This window comes from Micropterus salmoides, unplaced genomic scaffold, assembly GCF_014851395.1.
Source record: "Micropterus salmoides isolate LMB-PRFRI ecotype aquatic unplaced genomic scaffold, ASM1485139v1 Ms_hic_scaffold_15, whole genome shotgun sequence".
Classification (NCBI taxonomy): Eukaryota; Metazoa; Chordata; class Actinopteri; order Centrarchiformes; family Centrarchidae; genus Micropterus; species Micropterus salmoides.
Window position 1 is genome coordinate 15,124,573 of NW_024040596.1, and position 19,295 is coordinate 15,143,867.

The 19,295-nt window shown below is 39.4% G+C and overlaps 3 protein-coding genes across 3 annotated transcripts; all 3 read left to right on the forward strand.

Moving 5' to 3' along the window:
- Nucleotides 1-4,582: 4,582 nt before the first annotated feature.
- On the forward strand, nucleotides 4,583-6,571 carry hoxd12a (homeobox D12a). Its single transcript, XM_038720074.1, has 2 exons — nucleotides 4,583-5,144; nucleotides 5,664-6,571. Exons 1-2 carry the CDS (start codon nucleotides 4,583-4,585, stop codon nucleotides 5,900-5,902), a joined length of 801 nt encoding a protein of 266 aa, XP_038576002.1. The 3' UTR covers nucleotides 5,903-6,571.
- Nucleotides 6,572-10,549: 3,978 nt separating this feature from the next.
- hoxd11a (homeobox D11a) lies at nucleotides 10,550-15,182 on the forward strand. The gene is made up of 2 exons (XM_038719829.1): nucleotides 10,550-11,360; nucleotides 11,953-15,182. Exons 1-2 carry the CDS (start codon nucleotides 10,550-10,552, stop codon nucleotides 12,186-12,188), a joined length of 1,047 nt encoding a protein of 348 aa, XP_038575757.1. The 3' UTR covers nucleotides 12,189-15,182.
- Nucleotides 15,183-16,071: 889 nt separating this feature from the next.
- Nucleotides 16,072-18,410, forward strand: hoxd10a (homeobox D10a). The gene is made up of 2 exons (XM_038719827.1): nucleotides 16,072-16,895; nucleotides 17,672-18,410. The coding sequence occupies exons 1-2, from the start codon at nucleotides 16,148-16,150 to the stop codon at nucleotides 17,944-17,946; spliced, it is 1,023 nt and encodes a 340-aa protein (XP_038575755.1). The 5' UTR covers nucleotides 16,072-16,147; the 3' UTR covers nucleotides 17,947-18,410.
- Nucleotides 18,411-19,295: the final 885 nt, after the last annotated feature.

The following is a 19,295-nucleotide window of genomic DNA, read 5'->3' on the forward strand; positions in this document are numbered from 1 at the left end:
TGTAGCCTACCCAGTAAAAACTCAACAGCTAGGCTACTTGTCACTTTGGTTGAAATGTGCTTATGGGGCACTTACACACTTACAGTGACCACGAAGTAGGTTAACTAATCAGCGGTGGAAGACGTATTCCTTTTCTTAAATAAAAGTGCTAATAGCCTACCACACTGTAAAATAGGCTACTGATGTTTCTCGATTAGGTCTACTACTGGTACATTGATGAATGTAGCATTTTTACGACTGTAGTTGTTTAATGATGAGCTCATTTAAACTACTTTATAGTATGATTTAAATATTTTATTTGTCTTACGTAACGGGTATCACTTTACAATATTGTAAACATAATTGTGAGTTAGTAGGAAACGAGTGAGGAACGAATCAGTAGCCTAATGATCTGATAATTGATGATTCGTAAATAAGTTGGCCTAGTGAATAACTCCGAATAGAGGACTAGGCTATAGGTTATAGTAGGCTATATAATAATTTACCAGAGAACTGACTGGGAGCCAGTATATTCATGCATCATCATCGGGTACTGATAAATATCGGTTAATTCTGACCACTTCCGTCATGATTTGCATGATTTGAACTAATTAGGCCTACTTCATAATTTCTTACTCTTTGTTTGTGATAGGCTACATCAGCAGTCCTTTGTTACTTAAGAGTTTTTAAATTCACCAGAAAATCTCTGTAGCAACAAGTCCTTGCTTACTTCTCAGGATATTGTAGCAGGACACTTAAGGAGGCGCAAAAATGCAAATATGAACATTATTTATCTTTCAATCATAATAAGTAGCCTAATGTGTAAATAATTAGACATTAGTGTGTAGCTAGATATTACCATTCAGCAGCAGGAATTCGAGGCGGATCGAGTCGAGCTGGTACCGGGCAATGGAAAAGGGGCTTAAAGTAACTATTTAGTCCTTTTATTTTTATTTTTTACCACGTTGTTTAATCTTAATGCTGTGATCATTTTTAAACATGACCTTGGTGATGATGTCTTTCGGCATATGTTGATGCAAACTTAATTTGATTAAAAGGATTAGCCAATGCAAAGTCATGGTTAAGTTGTTTTTGATTTGTTTATAATTTAAAGCCTACATTTATCGACATTTTCCATCCAGTGGATGAATAACAGACGCTGAGGATGTTCTAAAGTACAATAACGTTGTCCCAAAATGTGTAGTCTGTACTTAAAAGGCGTACAGGAGTTTCATATTCTCCCCCAGTCCCAAAATGGGCACAACCAGGACACAGAAAGTCATTTAATGTTCCTTCCAATACAGAAACCCGTTTGCTTGTTGTAACCTAAGCCTCCACAGTGACCATAGAGAGCAGTTGATGTGATCCTAAATTCTGTTAATTGTAAGTGAAATTAAACCCACTTCCACTGACTCCAAACACTGTTGAGATTTCAACACATGGAAGATTCAAGGCAATAGTTCTTAGCCCAAAGAACTTGAACGAGGAAAGCAGCAAGTTTATTACCAAGGACAATAGACGGCAGATAGCTTCCTTCAAAGGGCCTGGAAAAGAACCAGACTGAAGCTCCTCGGTTTGGCTCCTGACACCCTAAACATGAAGGACGAAGAGCAGTAAACGACACTAAAACTGAACACTAAAACGTCTCCTCATTTCGTAATTGTGGGAACCCATGTAGGCTACTTTTGTTGGCTCTAGCAGCAAAACGTTAATGTCACAAATACAAACGTCTGTATTTTGATCTTTTTAAAGAGACATTGTCTTTAGAGAGCGCACTTTGTCTGTAGGAGCTCTGCACAGTTTGTGATTCAACACAAGTTTCTAAAAAAAATTGTAAACAGATTAAAGTGACGCACTCTGGTCATTTGCCAGCCAAGACTCGTTGATAACAGTGAGTTTTCATCACTAAGAAATCATTGTTTTAATTTTAAATCTAATGCATACTGCTGACTTTTTTTTCTTTCTTTTGCTTTATATGGGCTACTTTATAATGGCCACATGCGATTTAGACATGTTTTTATTATAGGCCCTAATATAAAAAACTAATTAGGCCTATATACAGTTCTGTATACCCTAAAGATGTAAAAGCATTTCTAAACCCAGCGCAAAGAAAATCAGCTTTCATTTGCTTTCATGCAATTAGTTATATAATATTGCTGTCTTTGTTTTTATATTGTATATGTACTAAGATTTAAATCTTTTATGTTCAAATATTTCAGATTTAAACACTTGTTTTTTCGGTATTCTTTAATTTTCTACATCATAAATTCCTTTTTCTTTATCTCTAAAATAAAGTGTCGCTATTACACATGCTATGCCAGCTGTTTTGTTTGTTTCCTTCATTTAAACATCTGAACAGTCATTTGCAACAAATATACCCAGAAAGACATACCCTTGATGGCTTTTGTGTAACATAAGCAGTAAATCCAGATTGCCCCAGTGATGATGGAAGCCGCTGATGTGTTATTGACGAATTAAGCAACTGACAAACAATGAGAAGAGCCAAGACAGCATGAAGGCCATATTTGAACTTGCAGGGCCACCTATTGGATTACAGCCGCAACTACTCAAATTACAAGATGACCTGTTAAAGTGATTTTGATAAACTTGAATGGTTTAACTTTAAACCCTAAACGTATCTATTTTAAATCTGTGTTATCTTTAGGCTAATGGGTTTTATTCAATTAAATAAAATATGCCTGTTTGACTGTGGACAAAATGTAGTAATAAGGAATCCCATCGGCAGCAGATCTGTGTGACAACAAAATTACTTTGTCAAATACCCCCCCATTATCAGATCAGTTGTTCTGAAATCAGATCAACTGCTCCTTCAATATCAATGTACTCCCCAACACACACACACACACACACACACACACACACACACACACACACACACACACACACACACACACTTTAGGCCTACTTCTTTCGGCGGCCATTGTATTGCACCATTGTATAATGGGACCCCATATAACCATATAACGAGTGTATGGATGTATTTCTTTGGTAGTACACTAAATAGGCTACTGCTAGTAAAATGCACTTGGACTTGGATTAACGCAGTATTTGATATTTATAATTTAAATGCGACTGGGTTTTATATGTATATATGTTTATATGTGGATGACCATCTCCATGTAGCCTATATCCTTTAAATATGGCAATTTATTTGTACTATTTTTATATAGGCCTATTGTTTACAACGCACAAAAACACTTGACTTGTACACAGACATTTATATTATAGTTGGTCATTGTTGCTTTATATATATATATATATTTCACTTGGGCTACTTGTGTAGCTAGACTTGTCTCTAAAGTCCTTGCATGTGTAGCCAGTAAAGCTGATTCAGATGATTTTTTTGCGGTTTATTTTAATGTGCTAACATTCGTCTACAGATCCCCATCGTAACTGTACAGGAGCGGTGCCATGCAGAGGCTTTTATACAGAGATGACTGTTGGATTGGTCCTTTTCTTCACTCCAGAAAATAGTAAAGTTCCTTTTTTTATAGACACTATCAACCTAAACTGCACTACATTACATTACATTGCACTGTTTAGTAACATTTACCTAGATCTGACCTTACAAATATAAGAAAATATGGTCTTACAGAAATCAGTAAGGTTTTCAAACTAATTCAAGGCTGCCAATAGATGTAAGCGAATTATGTTGAAGTTCATTTCAGGAAAACAGAAGAGAGGATGTTTTTGTACAAGTCGATGTGAATTGACAAAATGCCATGTCATTTTATGTTTCTCATATGTTGTTTTCAATCCATAGCTTCGACGTTGACACGAATAAGATCCACATTGTTTACAAGGGAGTGACCACAAGAAAATCAACACCTCCCGGGCCACAATGTTCTAATAAAATGTAAACTCCTCCAATGGATGCTATCTGTGCAAGGCTTAAAACGTTGCATTGTAGCTGAGATTGCATGGGAAAGGGGGATTTTTATGACTATTGTTTCTCATGAACATCAATCTATCTATCTGTCTATTTCTATATCTCTGTCCATCTATCTCCATCTCCATGTATGTGTTTTAGGCCTAATTCATTGTAAAGTGGTTGGTAGCCTGCATGTTTAACTCTTTTATTGTGCCTTGATGGCCTGTATTTTCTGGCAATGAAAGAAAGCATTTTGAACGTTAACCCAAAATGATTCTCAATAATGATTATAATGTGCACTGGAGGTATTTCATGAAGCCTATGAATGCGGACGTGCATCATCCACTTAAGGCCCATTTACCCTTGATACTAGCTATATGGGTCAGACCGCAGAGTCACCTTGTTAAAAAGAAAAAAAACATCCACGTGCATTCAAATGAGAGCTCCTGGCACTAAAAGCGACATAAGACAAATATTCTTAAAATATTCCTGACTACTGTGATGGTAAGAATTTAACGTCACCCCTCACCCCCCCAATACCAAAATTATTTCCTCATGGAGCATTTTACTTTGCGGTATTGGGAGCAAGGGTGGGGCGGAACAACATATTTTGCATATCACGTGACGCCGTATTAACAAATCAACAATTACCTACCCTTTATTCTTCAGGAGTTGCTAAAAGGCTTGCAACAAGCGTTTGAGGAAAGCTCAATGGAAATGTGTGAGCGGAATCCTTTAAATCCCGGTTATGTTGGTTCTCTGTTGAATTTTGCGTCCCCCGAGTCGCTGTATTTCTCCAACTTGCGGGGTAATGGAGCCCACATACCCGGGCTGCATCAGATCCCTTACAATAGGAGAGAGGTGTGCACGCTCCCGTGGACTTCCTCAAGTTCGTGCACGTCTGGACCTCCAGCACCACCTCAGAGCCGCGCCTTTGGCGGCTACTGTCCGCCGTTTCTGTCCAACTCGGTGTCTATAAATTCTAACTCCTCTGGTGGCCACGTCAAGGCGCATTTGGAGGAGTCGGCTCGGTGCTTCCAGAACACAAACCACAAGACACCGGAGTCTACCAGACAAGATGAAGTTTACGCTGGGGAGCACGGGGCCGCCAGTGACCGCGGCTACTCAGATCTGGAAAGCCGGTCTCTCAGTTCTGCGGCCCAGCTTGATCCGAATTCAGCAGGTCCACTAAATGTGAACAGCACCAAACAGGAGCTGAATCCCGTTCACCCATCGTCAGGTCACACATGCTCCAGGACGACTTTTACAGAAGGTTATGGTTAATATTATAAAAGCATTATTGAAGCAACTATTTTGTTGCTTCAACTTTATATAGGCCTAGTTAAAAAACAACAACATTGTAACACAATAGATAAGGACTATAAGTAGATATCTGCTTATTTAGCCTATTCTCTTTTGTGATCTGCTGTTATGTCATTATAGAAGGCTAAACCATTTCTATTAGCGATTATTGTTACAGGAGTTATTTGAATACCTTATAGTTTGACATCATATAATGAATTCATATAGCTATATTCAGCTTATATATCCTTTGGCAACATTATTATTTTAATATTCCCTATAATATCCTTATAGTCAACTGTGCATGGTATTCTTAGTAGCCTGAAATTCGTTTTTCTATATACAGTAGTCATGACAGTATTTACTATAATGTTTCACTAAGCAGTACCCTACAAGTGGGAGCAGTTATTTTCCTTCAGTTCAAATCACTGTGGCTGAAGTTGGTGTTAATTTAAAGTATAAAACTTGTTTCTACCTCTGCTCCCTCCAGGTGCCCCATGGTGCTCATCACAAGTGAAAACTAGAAAGAAGAGAAAGCCTTACTCGAAACCTCAGCTGGCCGAACTTGAGAATGAATTTATGATGAACGAATTCATCAACAGACAGAAACGAAAGGAACTGTCGGGCAGACTGGACCTGAGCGACCAACAAGTAAAGATATGGTTTCAGAACCGGAGGATGAAGAAGAAACGACTGATGATGCGCGAGCATGTTTTCTCCGCATACTGATGACCTTTGGACTTGATCATGACCAGCAGCGAGCAGAATATGCTGTGTTGTATGAATGTTAACAGCGTCAAAGCGGTTTGTGAACTTGTATTTATAAATATGTATACAATGTTTATCTTCCTATCATAATAGGCTACAGTTTTATCCCTACAACTTCAATGATATTAGTGGTAAAAAAAAACGCATTGCAGATATATATATATATTCTGATTTTGAGATTCTCCAAATGCGCAGTAGGCCCTGGCTCCTGGTTGGCCTATGGCGGTCGATAATGATAAACCTTTAAGCCTATTTTTTTTCTCATTCAGCTCAAATGTCAGACCTATTTAACAGGAATATGGTTCTATTTGTTTTTGTGTATTTTGTAAAATGGCCTGCGCATGTATTGTGGGCCTAATGCGGACGCAAACAGTCAAGTTCATGTTTACGGACGGATTAAACCAATTCAGTAGCCTACTGCAAAATAGTATAGTATAATCGCATGTCTGCTTCCTAATTGCTGATATTAAAGTAACTGCCTGATTTTCCCTAACATTTATTGTAAATCTGATTAAATAACAAAAGTTACATTTCTTTTGTTCTCTATGGCCACATTTAAAGTCGGTCTGTGGATGATTAGCGCCGCATTTAGTGCTAGAAGGTGTTTTCTTCAAATGCCTGCAAAACAAGTGTTTTTGGACAATACGTTCTGAGGATGATAGTTCAAACTACATAATAACTGTATTAAATAAGATGGATTTTTCTTGTCAGACCTGGTTTTGTGTTGCTATTCTGCACTACCACAGACCAGAGTCCCTCTTGCTCTGTAGAGCTTTATAGATACATAATTAATGAAATTATATGTCACTTTGGGTTGAACTAATTAAAGAATCTTTCCAGAAAGCATGTTATTGCAAAACTCAATAGCATTAGACCAGCCATCCTTTTACACACGGACAAGAGATTTTGTAAAATGGACGCAACTTGCAGATACATTTGTAAATAAAGGGAATTCTTAAATGACCTGTTGACGAATTATTGTGCATCATGTGAGTTTTATATTTTAAGGCAGTACATTGAATGACGAGATACTGAATGAGGTTTCAAATGTAGACTATATACTGTAGCTGTATTCGCGATTATTCAGTCAGTCGCTCACTAGTTGATCATTATATTTCTCTGTTTGAATACGTTAATTGTTAATTGTCAACACTCCTTATAAAATAGTTAAATTTAATTCTAATTTAATAAAAAATGAATTTACTTAAGAAACCATAGTGGTTGTTTTTGGCAGCATGTGGTGTTGGAAAGACCAGAGTATGCGAGAGTTGTTATCTTTTGCTGGAGATAAACGGAACACTCCTCACTTTATCGGTTGATTATGGAAAGTATTTGTTGCCTTTATGCACAGACACTTTGGTAACATCATGGGAAATAATCCAGCTCTCACTATAAAATGAAACGTCCTAGTCTGCATTCACCTATCTCTAGTAAATGTCACTTTATCTTAAAACATAACAAAATCACCGACCACTTTATCATTGTTGTGTCATAATCATCCATCTTTCCTTTGTTGTAAATTCAGTAGCAAATACTTAAAAATTGGATTTTTCTCAACAAAATTGACATGTGTATTTTCTTCAGTGTTGGTCACATGTTCGTTTGTATCTATTTAGAATTCCTGCTCAGCGCAGACACGTGATTCCTGCTCACAGTAAACATACAACACAGCAGCAGCTTACAACCACAGGCACAACCTCCACATGTCAGAAGGAGGTTATTGTGGCTTTGACCAAATGGATGTGTTGTAAAAGTGCATCCTTTTATTTCTCACTGATATTTTAAGCACTTTAAACGTCAAAAAGTGGTTCCTCTGTGGGTATTAGAAGCGATTATTTTGATGCATGTGCTAGCCTATATCATTGTTTATGTTTGCCAAAACACCCTGCTGTTGTTTTTCACATTAGGTTTGAGAGCTGACAAAGTTTAAGTTCACTTTGGTTCTGAGGGCAGAGGCTCAAACTGCAACTATTATACTATACTACTATAGAGTTGCCAACAGAGTACCGTACACATGAATGGATGATCCATGAGAGTGAATCTATTAATGGACCCATCCCATTACATCATCACCACGTCATCAGCACTGCAACTATAGTTTGTCTGCAGAACATGACACTGCAGGGACATAAACGCTTCCTGAAAGTCAGAGAAACATTTCAAACCCACTAGTTTGTGATGAAACGTGAAGAGATGGTTCCTCCAATTAGTGGCTGTTACAGATCGTTTTTTCCACATTTGGGCTTTTATTGTGTTGAGCTGTTGGGTTTCAATGTCTATTTGCGCAATTTGGCAATATTTTTAACATTATTTTGCACTCTACACTCAATATGCTGCGGCCCTGTTGAGTTTCACTTCGAGGCCTGTCTGATTTCTCTCTACTTAAAATCCTTCCCACACAACACGTTTAATTAGTTTTTTTATTGCTCAGACCAGTTTGAACGGCCACACTTGAGTTTTCTATGCGTCAGATAGGCAACGTTTTCCTTCATTATTTGTTATTTTATTGCTTTATTGCCCAACGCATATAGCTCAGGCTCCTTAAGATTGTGGGGGCGCCAAAACAAAGTTAAGGTCAAGTTAGTAGGCTGTGCATTGCTACTTCCCCAATATTAGCACCAAAGCTACTTTCTTTGTGAGGATATATGAATTTGTTTCTCTAAATGTCTATTTCTACAACAGATATAAACCATTTTGAAGTAGATTCTCCTATTTTTAGTACAATTGTTGTAATAAAGTCCGTATCCGTATTATGCGCAATGCGCACATATTACACACAACAAAACATGTTCAGTCACTAAAATAAAAGTTTAATTCAAGTTTGCTTCCTCTAAACTTCTAGCCTGCAGTTTAATCCTATATGTTGAAGTGACAATGTAAAAAATCTAGCGCATTTGTGAATATCAATTACACTCAGAAAATTAAACGTCCCACGTTATTTTAGTGCAAAACCGCAAAACCGCAAAACGGATTTAGGCTAATAATAATAATAAGATTGATGAAATTAATACACATTTTCCATCCAAATTTCCAAACAACAAACAGATAAATTAAAAGGCACAACTGAAAAAAATAAACAGTTACACAAGTGAGAGGGGCAACAGGTCGCTTTAACGCTGTCTTATTTGTCTGTTTGAGAAGTTCAGTCTTATGCGATCATTCTAATATTTCACTTTTCACTGTGATGAGGTTTTGAACTCTTTAGGCTGTGTCCAAATTTCACCCTCATTTTTTTGTAAATAAACACAAATGTTGTTTTGCATGCTAACTGCCTGAGGGGGGTTTCAACGTGAACCCCAGACGCCTTAAAGCTACTTCCACATTTTATGTGTGACCTTCAAGCTTGCTTGTCCTCTCGCTACAATACCCGGCCTTCAAATTCGAGCTGCCTATCTACTGGAGGAGCACAACTTGCATGATAATGTTGTTTTCAGGCCTGCAACAACTAGGAAGTGCTTGATTTTCATTTACATTTTGCTGTCCTTCTCTACTTTCTTACCAGTAATAAACATAAAAATCATACTCACAGAGGGAAACAAAATATTGATCGAGGCTCGAAGACTTGTGGTATCCGTTCACCAGTGTTATATCTCCTTTTCCCCCACCGAGAACAGGGCCTGAACCCTGCAGGCATGGCGCTGCCGTCGTGCAATAAAATGATTTGGGTGCAGAGGTTTGTTGTTGAATGCTTGGTGGACATCACATAGACCACATACGGTCAAAGCCAGCTGTTTTGGACTTAGCCACGCTCAGTGTGCTTAGTGATTCATGGCTGCATTTGTGCATTTTACTTCCCTAATCAACCTTTCTGCATCTGCAATAGCAGAGTGTGGGTTGATTTTATACTTTTTTTCGCGCGCGCTCATCTGCATTCATTATTAAGGTGTAGGCTAACAAATGAAAAAACAAGCAGCAAACAATGTTTTAACATTAAGTACAAGCCCACGTGGCTGACACGGGCTAGCTCCATGCCCTGCAATAGAATTCATAAAAGAATAAGAAATAGCAGTAGTTTAGCCTATTTATTTCTTTTCTGGCACCTGAGCTTGTTTTGCACTATGCCGCAGGCCAAGATGCTTGTATCTGATAATGAATTCAAATGTTTTCCTGCTGCGTTTGTTTGTGTGTATTTAAATGTCCTCCAACCGCCACGCTGCACAGCGATTACGCGCAACGCACCCCAACATTTACTTGCATAAAAATGACTTAATGAACCGCTTGTTAATCCTAAATAATTCTGCAGTCTTCCTGTTTAACTGTGCAGCGAATGTGCATGCGCGGTGGCCTTGGGTGCCATTCTCCCCGAGCTCTGCCTGCAACGCGGAGGTCAACTTCAATGTTTCCAAACCTAACTGTTGCTGCAAACGCCTGCTTCAAAGTGCGGCGAATTTATTGACGAATATGCGTGCGGATGTCATTACAGGATGAAGATTATGTTGCTGTAAAAGCATTCAATTAAATATTAGAGCTGCGGTTCAAATGTTCCTTTTCTATGAGCTACAGGGCAAGAAGGCTGGAGAGGAGTTTCCTCTGCAGCCAGGGAGCCAATGAAGTCTCTTGCATTCGCTCACATGAGTTTCTCCGGACAGTTTTTAATGACTGATATTGATGTATGGTAATTTCTTGGCTGGATCACATGACACAATTACCTCAAGAATCGATCAAGATGTATTGCAGGTCTGCCTACGTTTCCGATTTTTTCTCCCTGGCGGGGTCTTTCCACGCGCTTTTGGTGCTATAGATGGACAAAGTTTAACACAGCCAAAGCTGCCAAATCCTTTCCTCTGTTGCAAAGAGGAAAAGGGAAGGAGAGATATGACTGAATACGATGATCGCAGCTGTGCGTCAAATATGTATTTACCGAGCTGTACTTATTATGTTTCGACGCCCGATTTTACATCAGTCTCCTCCTTTTTACCGCAGACTACTTCGTGTCAGATTAATTTCCCCTATTCTCCCAACATAGCCCAAGTCCAACCTGTTCGAGAAGTCGCTTTCAGGGATTATGGACTGGACCATCCCAGCAAATGGCACTACAGGGGCAATTACGCGTCCTACTACTCAACGGACGAGATGATGCATCGGGACTTGATCCAGTCCTCCAGCAGCAGGGCGGATGTAAGATTCAAAAATGAGTCCTTGTATGGCCACCACGGGGGCACAAGCTCGCCCTGCAATTTCTTCACCAACGTCGGCCGAAATGGGGTTCTTCCCCAGGGCTTCGACCAGTTTTTGGACGCTGGTAACTCGGACAAGCCCAACGCGGAACTCCCCAAACAAAAGACAGACTCTGCTGCTCCCGGAGATGCTGCGAACAACATTCAGGCTTTAACCAAACTGGAACAGCACAAAGCTGAGCCGAGCGGGAGCGGCGACGAGGACTCGTCCTCCAACTGCGGCGACAGAAACAGCCAACAGAGTAAGTCAGTGTCGTCCTCTTTGTCTTTGGATATAAGGTGTGCAGTTTGGACAATAGAGCGTCTAGGCTGCGCTGTGTCCACCGCCGTGGCCCGTCCAGGGCTACGCGCCTCTTTATAAGCATGCAAAAGCTTTTATATCCCAATAAGATTTACTTTACGGTTGTAAAGGTTTTTACAATGGGGAACGGTTAAGTAACCATACTTTAAAGGTCGTCTTGCGTCTAATAACAATACTGCGTTGCTGGAATTGATTTGTATTTATGGGGGAAAATCAGAAAAGTTTATTTTATCGTCTTAGGCATTGTTGTGCAGGTATAGCAACACTTACAGGGAATCTAAGACATAATGTGATGCTCTGCCTCCATACAATACAACTACTTATGCATAAAAATCTATAAAGTTAATTTTAATGCAAATGCCTCTGTTGTTGTCTCTCTGTGTGTGTGTGTGTGTGTGTGTGTGTGTGAGAGAGAGAGAGACAGAGAGCCTTTGTGCAGTAATAAATGTATTTGTCAACCTGTAGACTGAACTATAGTCAAAATGTTATGACGTGATCTTTATTTTTTCCCCACGTTTTCTGTTCTTGTGCAGGTTCATCAACCAAGTCCAGGAAGAAGAGGTGTCCTTACTCCAAATACCAGATCCGAGAACTTGAACGAGAGTTTTTCTTCAACGTGTACATTAACAAAGAGAAGCGGCTTCAGCTGTCCAGGATGTTAAACCTGTCCGATCGGCAGGTGAAGATTTGGTTTCAGAATAGAAGAATGAAAGAGAAAAAGCTGAACCGCGACCGCCTACAGTATTTCACTGGGAATCCTTTATTCTGATACCTGACATAGGCCTAGTGCACACACACACACACACACACTCACACACACACACACACACGGTAGTAAAATAGAAGCTATACACCCATATCTTTTAAAGACTGCCCCCTCTGCATATTCAGCTGACATATGTGAGCCCGTATCATCCTGTTTAAACTGTTTATTTAGCAAAAATCTTATTGCAAACAATGTATGCATTTATTTATTTGTGTTCACATATTTTTTCGAGTTATTGGCAAAAAATATTTCAGCAAAGAGCGAGCTGTGCTTTGAAATTATTTATATAAAAATGTGTAGGCGTTCTACCGTGTGTAATGTCCATTTATAGGACGCATGTAGCCTAATGCACGTTGTGGTGTGAAATAAAGTAGACACATCAAATGTATCATAGTCACGAAACTTGTCACATGAACCTAACCAAGTCCTACAGAAATAACATGAAAAGGGGGGATTTTTCTTAAGATTCATCAATGGAGAAATTTGGCGCTTGCGGGCTTCAATGATCCCGTTAGTTCCTTTTGCTTTCAAACACGGGTTGTTTACTAAACCTTGAACCGTCCAGACAGTATAATAAACGTAGCTGTAAATATCTAAATAGGGGGCTATTGGACTTTGGTGTCCCAACCCCCCATTCCACGAGAGGACTGATTCACTTTCCTGTCCCAAAGTAGCTAGTTTCGCTCCAGGCTACAGATGTTTGGAGAATTCTAGAGATTTCTGCGCATCCCGTCCACATCTCCTTCTCACATCCGATACTGTCACAAATGTTACCAGTGTTAAATGGGAGACAATAGGATGTTCTAACACGGACAGCCATATAGGATAGGCAATTGTTCAAGTGTATCTGCTTTTGTATTCTGAACAGACGAAATGTGGCTTTGACGCCTCTAAATTTGCTGCAAAGGAGAACAATTTCTAATTAGCATAAAAAGCGTGTTTCCATCTTTAATTAATGCAGGTGTTCGTGCAGCTCCACTGTACATTCACCCCAGGCTGGCTCTATAAGAAGTGAAATCATCTGGGGCCATGTTTTACCTCAGTAATGTATATGTTCTATTTTTATAACCAAAGGACAGAGTAAGTAAATGCATTGATTCCACACAAACAGTCGCTTTATTGATCATTCATGTGATGCCAGTAGGGGATTATTTTCACTTCAGGTCTTTGCAGCAACAATTACACCCCTTGTTTCAGCGTCTTTTATGGGGAAGAAAAAAAGGTTGTTTATTTCATTTGTGATGTGTCACATATTCAGTTATTTCCCAAAAAGGCTATAAGAAAACCGGGATTTCATTAAGCGTTTGATTGGGTTGTCATCATGTCCTGCAGTGAAATTGCATTACCAACTGTGTGGGGCATTTCACTTTGCTTCTCGGTGTATCCACATGAGGGCAGACTTGCAGCTTTAGCTTCCCGTGGAAATGCAGGGTTCTGCCAAATTTAACATCTTGTCCTGCATGAAAATCATCCAGTGGAGGGGTAATCCGTTCTACATGGGTTTTGTTTGGATTTTTATTTAAATTCATTTCAATTAAAAGTGCATTCAGTTGCATAACCTTGTCATGTCTTCGACAGAATGCTATTTTTTTTCTAACTCCATTTTTTACATCAAACATTCAACAGTAGCCTGTGGGCTACATTGTCTACAGTGTCTCTGTAGAAAAACAAGAGCACAGATAATCTTAATCCTTAATCTCACTGTTTTTTTAGTCAAGTATTTAGTCTAGTTTTTTTAGTTTAACTGGTGCAAATCCCGTGTCCCGCAGACTGCAATTAGCCTACATTTACAAGTCATGTTCAAGTGTTTTGAGAGTCAAAGAAAATAAAATGTACTCCGTGTCTTTGCCATCTGAACCTTTAAACGGTCTTTATCTGAAGGCCACATAATATTCTGGGCCAGTCTCTACAGACTCCAAATACTCTGCCGAAAATTTTACTTTCATTGGATTTAGTTTTGTAGCCTTATAGCTGTTATTAAAATATCCGTAGGCCTATCCGTATAACACGTAGGCCTGCTCCAAGAAGGAGAAATGGAGTAGGCTACTTCTGTAGTTTCAAGCTTTAGGTTTTGCCAGAAACTACAACAATGTCTGTGTACTCTTTTCGAATAACTCTACTCTTATGTTTTAATTGTATATGCTAAACCCTGATGTTTTAAATAGACCCAACAGTGGATCTCCTGATATTCCCTTTAAATTATTATTATTAGGCTAACAATAATAATAAACTATAGCCAATAACCTGAGGTCCAATTTCTCTTTACACTTTTAAGGTACTAGTTTATATTTTGTGCGTGTGTGAACTGTTGATTATACCTGAAGAATATACTCCATACGCCTACTCTATAAGACTACAGTTTTTTTGGCTCAGTGCCTCACATGGTATACAAAATCGCCCGATGCCATTTTTGAGCAATTAGGCCTATTATAAATCTGATTATTAAAACATAAATGATGTCCGTGCTGTCAAATGTCTCCCTTAGCCTTCTTGCTTTAAAATGGCCGAATATCAAGATGTGTATTTTTTGCACCTATTTGAAATTTGCGTTAACAAGCCTCTGTTTTGCTGTTTGTGAATCATGGGATGTTGAAATGATTTGCATACTACAAATGTGTATTTACAACCAACTGTACCGAAGAGCCTTGAAGGCCTGGCAGATGATCCTCTCACAGAAGTTTGATTATTTAAACCTTGTGGCATAAATACCAAAGCTATAGGCCTAATTATTTCAAGCCGCATGTACAGTGTTTTCTTCATGTGGTTGTTTATTAAGACTTGTAGGATCATTATTAATACCGTGGCCTGACTTCAGGTTTGTGGTCGATGGACATATTCAAATACAATGTGTTTTTATCTGCCAGACACACTTAACAGACACTCTGTTTATCTTGCACACATTTGCCTTCCTTGCAGACAAAAACAATGAAGCCCCGAGGTTTTTGTTTTGTAACTTTGCATTTGAACATCGGAAATACACGTGACAACATGCAAATAAAGACATTGTGCTTGATAATCTGTGCAAATAATAAAGAACAATTTTCTATCCGTCTTAAGTTGACTTTATTTGAAAAGTAAATCCTTTCAGTGTTATAGTGTTGACCTTCATGCATACAGAGCTTCTAACAGAATGTACTCACATTTTAGTTTTAAATGACCGTTGCCAATATATTGAAGGGTTTGGGTGCAACAGGAAAATAATTCATATGCAAAACAAAAAACACCAACAAAAACCCCCATTAAACTTCAAAACCTGAATTAATAAAAAATTGAGAGGAACAGTGTTTTGCAATGTGTCATATTTATTTAGCTTTCTGTCTTTATTTAAATTCATAGGTATTGGAGACAGTCGTCGTGAACAGTTGATAATAAAAAACACAAAATTAGTAAAGGTTACATTATTTAAAATAGTCTGCACTCGTCGCCTATGCGCCATGTAGACAGCATTACACACACACACACACATACACACACTCTCTCTCTCTCTCTCTCTCTCTCTCTCTCTCTCTCCCCATCTGCCTTCAGTCTGTCTCTCACACAAAGAAACATAAGCATCTTGCACATTGAAAACACTTACACTTAATAAAGCTTCAGTTTTTGAACAGATAAACTCCAAATGAAGGGGGACTATTTTCTGATGTCATTCAAATCGTTATTAAATGTGATTGTTTCATTTGTGATGAACAGCCTCTCGCGAAGCCCCGTTTGCCTGCGCAGGTCTGTAAACCAATTTCAAGTCCGTGTTGTAGGTGTCGCTGTTGACCACGTCTGCATCCGCAGTACGCGTGTGTGTGTGTGTGCGCGCAGGGGAGAGGAGGCTGCGTCTCAAGGCCATTTTCAAATCTCATTGGTGGGCTTGTCATGTGGTCGGGAGGCATCCTGACTTACACTGAGATTGTTTTTCCTAGATATGTCAGCTTACAAAGGACATCTCTCTCCTCTAAAGAACTTAATCCCCCAAAATGTCCTTTCCCAGTAGCTCTCCTGCGGCAAACACATTTTTAGTGGACTCTTTAATTGGTGCTTGCAGGACGGACAGCTTTTACTCCAGCAGCAACATGTACATGCCGTCTGGCTCAGAAATGGGAACTTACGGAATGCAAACCTGTGGACTCCTGCCGTCTTTCGGCAAAAGAGGGGAGGTCAACCACCAAAATATGGGCATGAATGTCCACTCGTACATACCTCAAATAGATAACTGGACTGATCCGAATAGACCCTGCAGAATAGAGTCGTCCAGTCAGATGTCAAACTGTACATTTTCACAGAGCATAAAGGAAGAGAGTAACTGCTGCATGTACTCCGATAAGAGAGTACAGAAAGTCAGCTCGTCAGAGGTCCCTGCATATTCAAACGTTATTCCCGAGTCTTGTCCAGTCGATGGTCCCGAGATCCCGGTTCCGGGCTATTTCAGACTGAGCCAAACTTATGCGAACGGGAAACATCAGGAACACTACTGCCATGAGCCGCCGAGTCCAAACCCAACACTGCTGCAACTCAGCCGGGTCACCCCGAAACCGCAGTCCTCATCGGCCTCTTCTAATTTCGCAGAGGTGGGAAAGAAAAGCGAGGACGTCCCGCAAAACCCCGAGACGTCAAGGACACCGGCCCCCGCAGAAAGCCCGGATCCCAAATACAGCTCGGGGGAGAAGATCTGCTCCACGGAAGACAGTGTATCCAGTCCTGAGCAGCTGCAGAAGGAAGGGAAAGGTGGGTTGGCTACAATGAAAGCTTTTTATCTTGTGGCGCTGCAGTGCTGAGAAGGCTCCAGCACCATAAAACCAAGTATAAAACACAAACAACCCTAAAGTCGTAATGTTTAATGAGAGTCTTTCTCAGGTTGCAGTAATAGGCAACAAAATGGTTTCACCATGCAGCATGCAGACATGCTTGTAACCCTTTCCTCAGATATTTAAATTCAAATAGGGCCCATGCAATTAAAAAAAAAACAATATTTTCACAATCTGCTGCTATATATTTGGAATATTGCGCCCTTTTAAAGAAACTAACAATTTAACCCAAGCAGCTATTGTAACTGTGATATTATGATCACTCCAGGATCTTTAAATATATGTGCATTTGCAGCGGTGTAATGCAGAATAATTGAGTATTTAACTAGAACCCTGCAACATGACAATATCACTGTATTTGAAATTCTATTTAAATTAGATATTTTTTTTAAAACAATTTAATCAAAGGTTACATGTTATTGCATTTTAAGCTTTTGTAAAATTAATAGATTTTCTGATAATGTTTCAAGCTCTATAAGATGTGTTCCTGGTGTGCGGTTTGATCAGCTGGGGGTTCATTTCATTTCTATTTTATTAGCGGTGGCAAGTATGTGACTAATAACACCCCCTGCATTTAATTATTCCGGGAAAACATTTATATTTTGTTATTTCCCAGAGGCAAAATCCAAAAGTAGCAGGTGAGACCTTGCTCAGGCTGAATCGCACTGATAATGTCTCTGATCTAAATCTTTGCAGTTTGCAAGAACGACACGCCGACGAGCAACTGGTTGACTGCAAAGAGTGGGAGAAAGAAAAGGTGTCCCTACACAAAGCACCAGACCTTGGAGTTGGAGAAAGAATTTCTGTTCAATATGTATCTGACCCGAGAGCGCCGCCTAGAGATCAGCAGGAGCGTCAACCTGACCGACAGGCAGGTCAAGATCTGGTTTCAGAACCGCAGGATGAAACTGAAGAAAATGAGCAGGGAAAATCGCATCCGTGAACTGACCTCAAATCTCACCTTTTCGTGAGCTTGCATGTTATCTGTGGTTATAGCTGTCTGTTACGTTTCCCTCTCATATTCAGTTTGGTGCTTTAGTGGCATTGGACGTTTATCTTCAATTTCAACGAAACTGTGACTATAAATGCCAATTTCAGTACTTTGTGTGGTGTCATGTACTTGTTTTATTTTATCACAGGGTAACACTTTTTGGTCTTAAGTTATTGGAGGAGTAGGTTTCCCCCCCGCCAGTAGACATGGATATTCTGTTGTGTCGCGATGGCGAGCTGTTTGGAAAGTGTTAGCCTACTCTATTTCAGTCATGAAAGCACATTTCATTGTCCTGTAGTGCAACACTTGTTTTACAGTAAGTGCAAGTCATTTGTTCAATAGTGAAATGTTTCAATGGGCCTTTCAAAGTGGCGGAGAACAATGTTAATCTGTGAATTTATTGCATGTTTGTGGCATGTATCTTGCAATAAATTGTCAAATAATCTTGTTTTGTATTTGTTCGTGCTACGAAAGTCTCTACAGTTATCTCCGTTATCAGCAGTTACTATATCAGTGTGGAAGTCTGTGGCAGTATTTGCACTGGGGCAGGCACTATTTTGCTGAAAACGGTTATGAGGAGGAGGAAAAAAACACACAAAAAATACATTTTCTAAACATGTCTATTGCATGTTACTGCAAGACAAGAAATGGGATTTCAACAATGTTCCTAACGTGTTTTTAATTCCAATAATGCTCCATCTTCATCTGACGAGGGACCTTAAAGCTTAAAGACTTAAAAATATTGAGTAGCTAAAGGGCTACCAGCAGTTATAACACATGCTGTTTGTACTATGTAATACAATACTTTAAATATATCACAGTGTCCTGAAAACAATTTGATTTTTTTTTTTTTACCAAAAGAGCTTAAATACAAAACAGGTCCTGCCTCTTTTGCCGTTTACTGTCAATCGTCTGTTTGTGTTCTGGCCCATAGGCCACAGTGCAGCAGAGAGAAGCAAAGAGGCAGTCGTCGTGTCATCCAGTAAACATAGTGTTACTTTTATTTTCAGGCCTGTTTGTGACTAAACTAATAGTCTATCGGGACTATCAGGCGTGGACACGTTCAAGCACAAATTCACAGGCAAGAATCAGCTCTTCCTTCCTTCCCGAGAGACGCAGGCTTCAGTAGCCACGTTGCATTTCGTGTTCATTGCACATCACTTCATATTATCATCCGTGATTAAATTACATGTTACATGGTTCAACTGTCAGTCTGATCCAGTCTGCAGATTTGACCTAAACATAAACTAGGCTACTGCCTATGAAATGTGCTTCTGTTTTTTTTTTATCTTGACTGAAGGTCAACATATTTCTCAAATCAAACAGAAA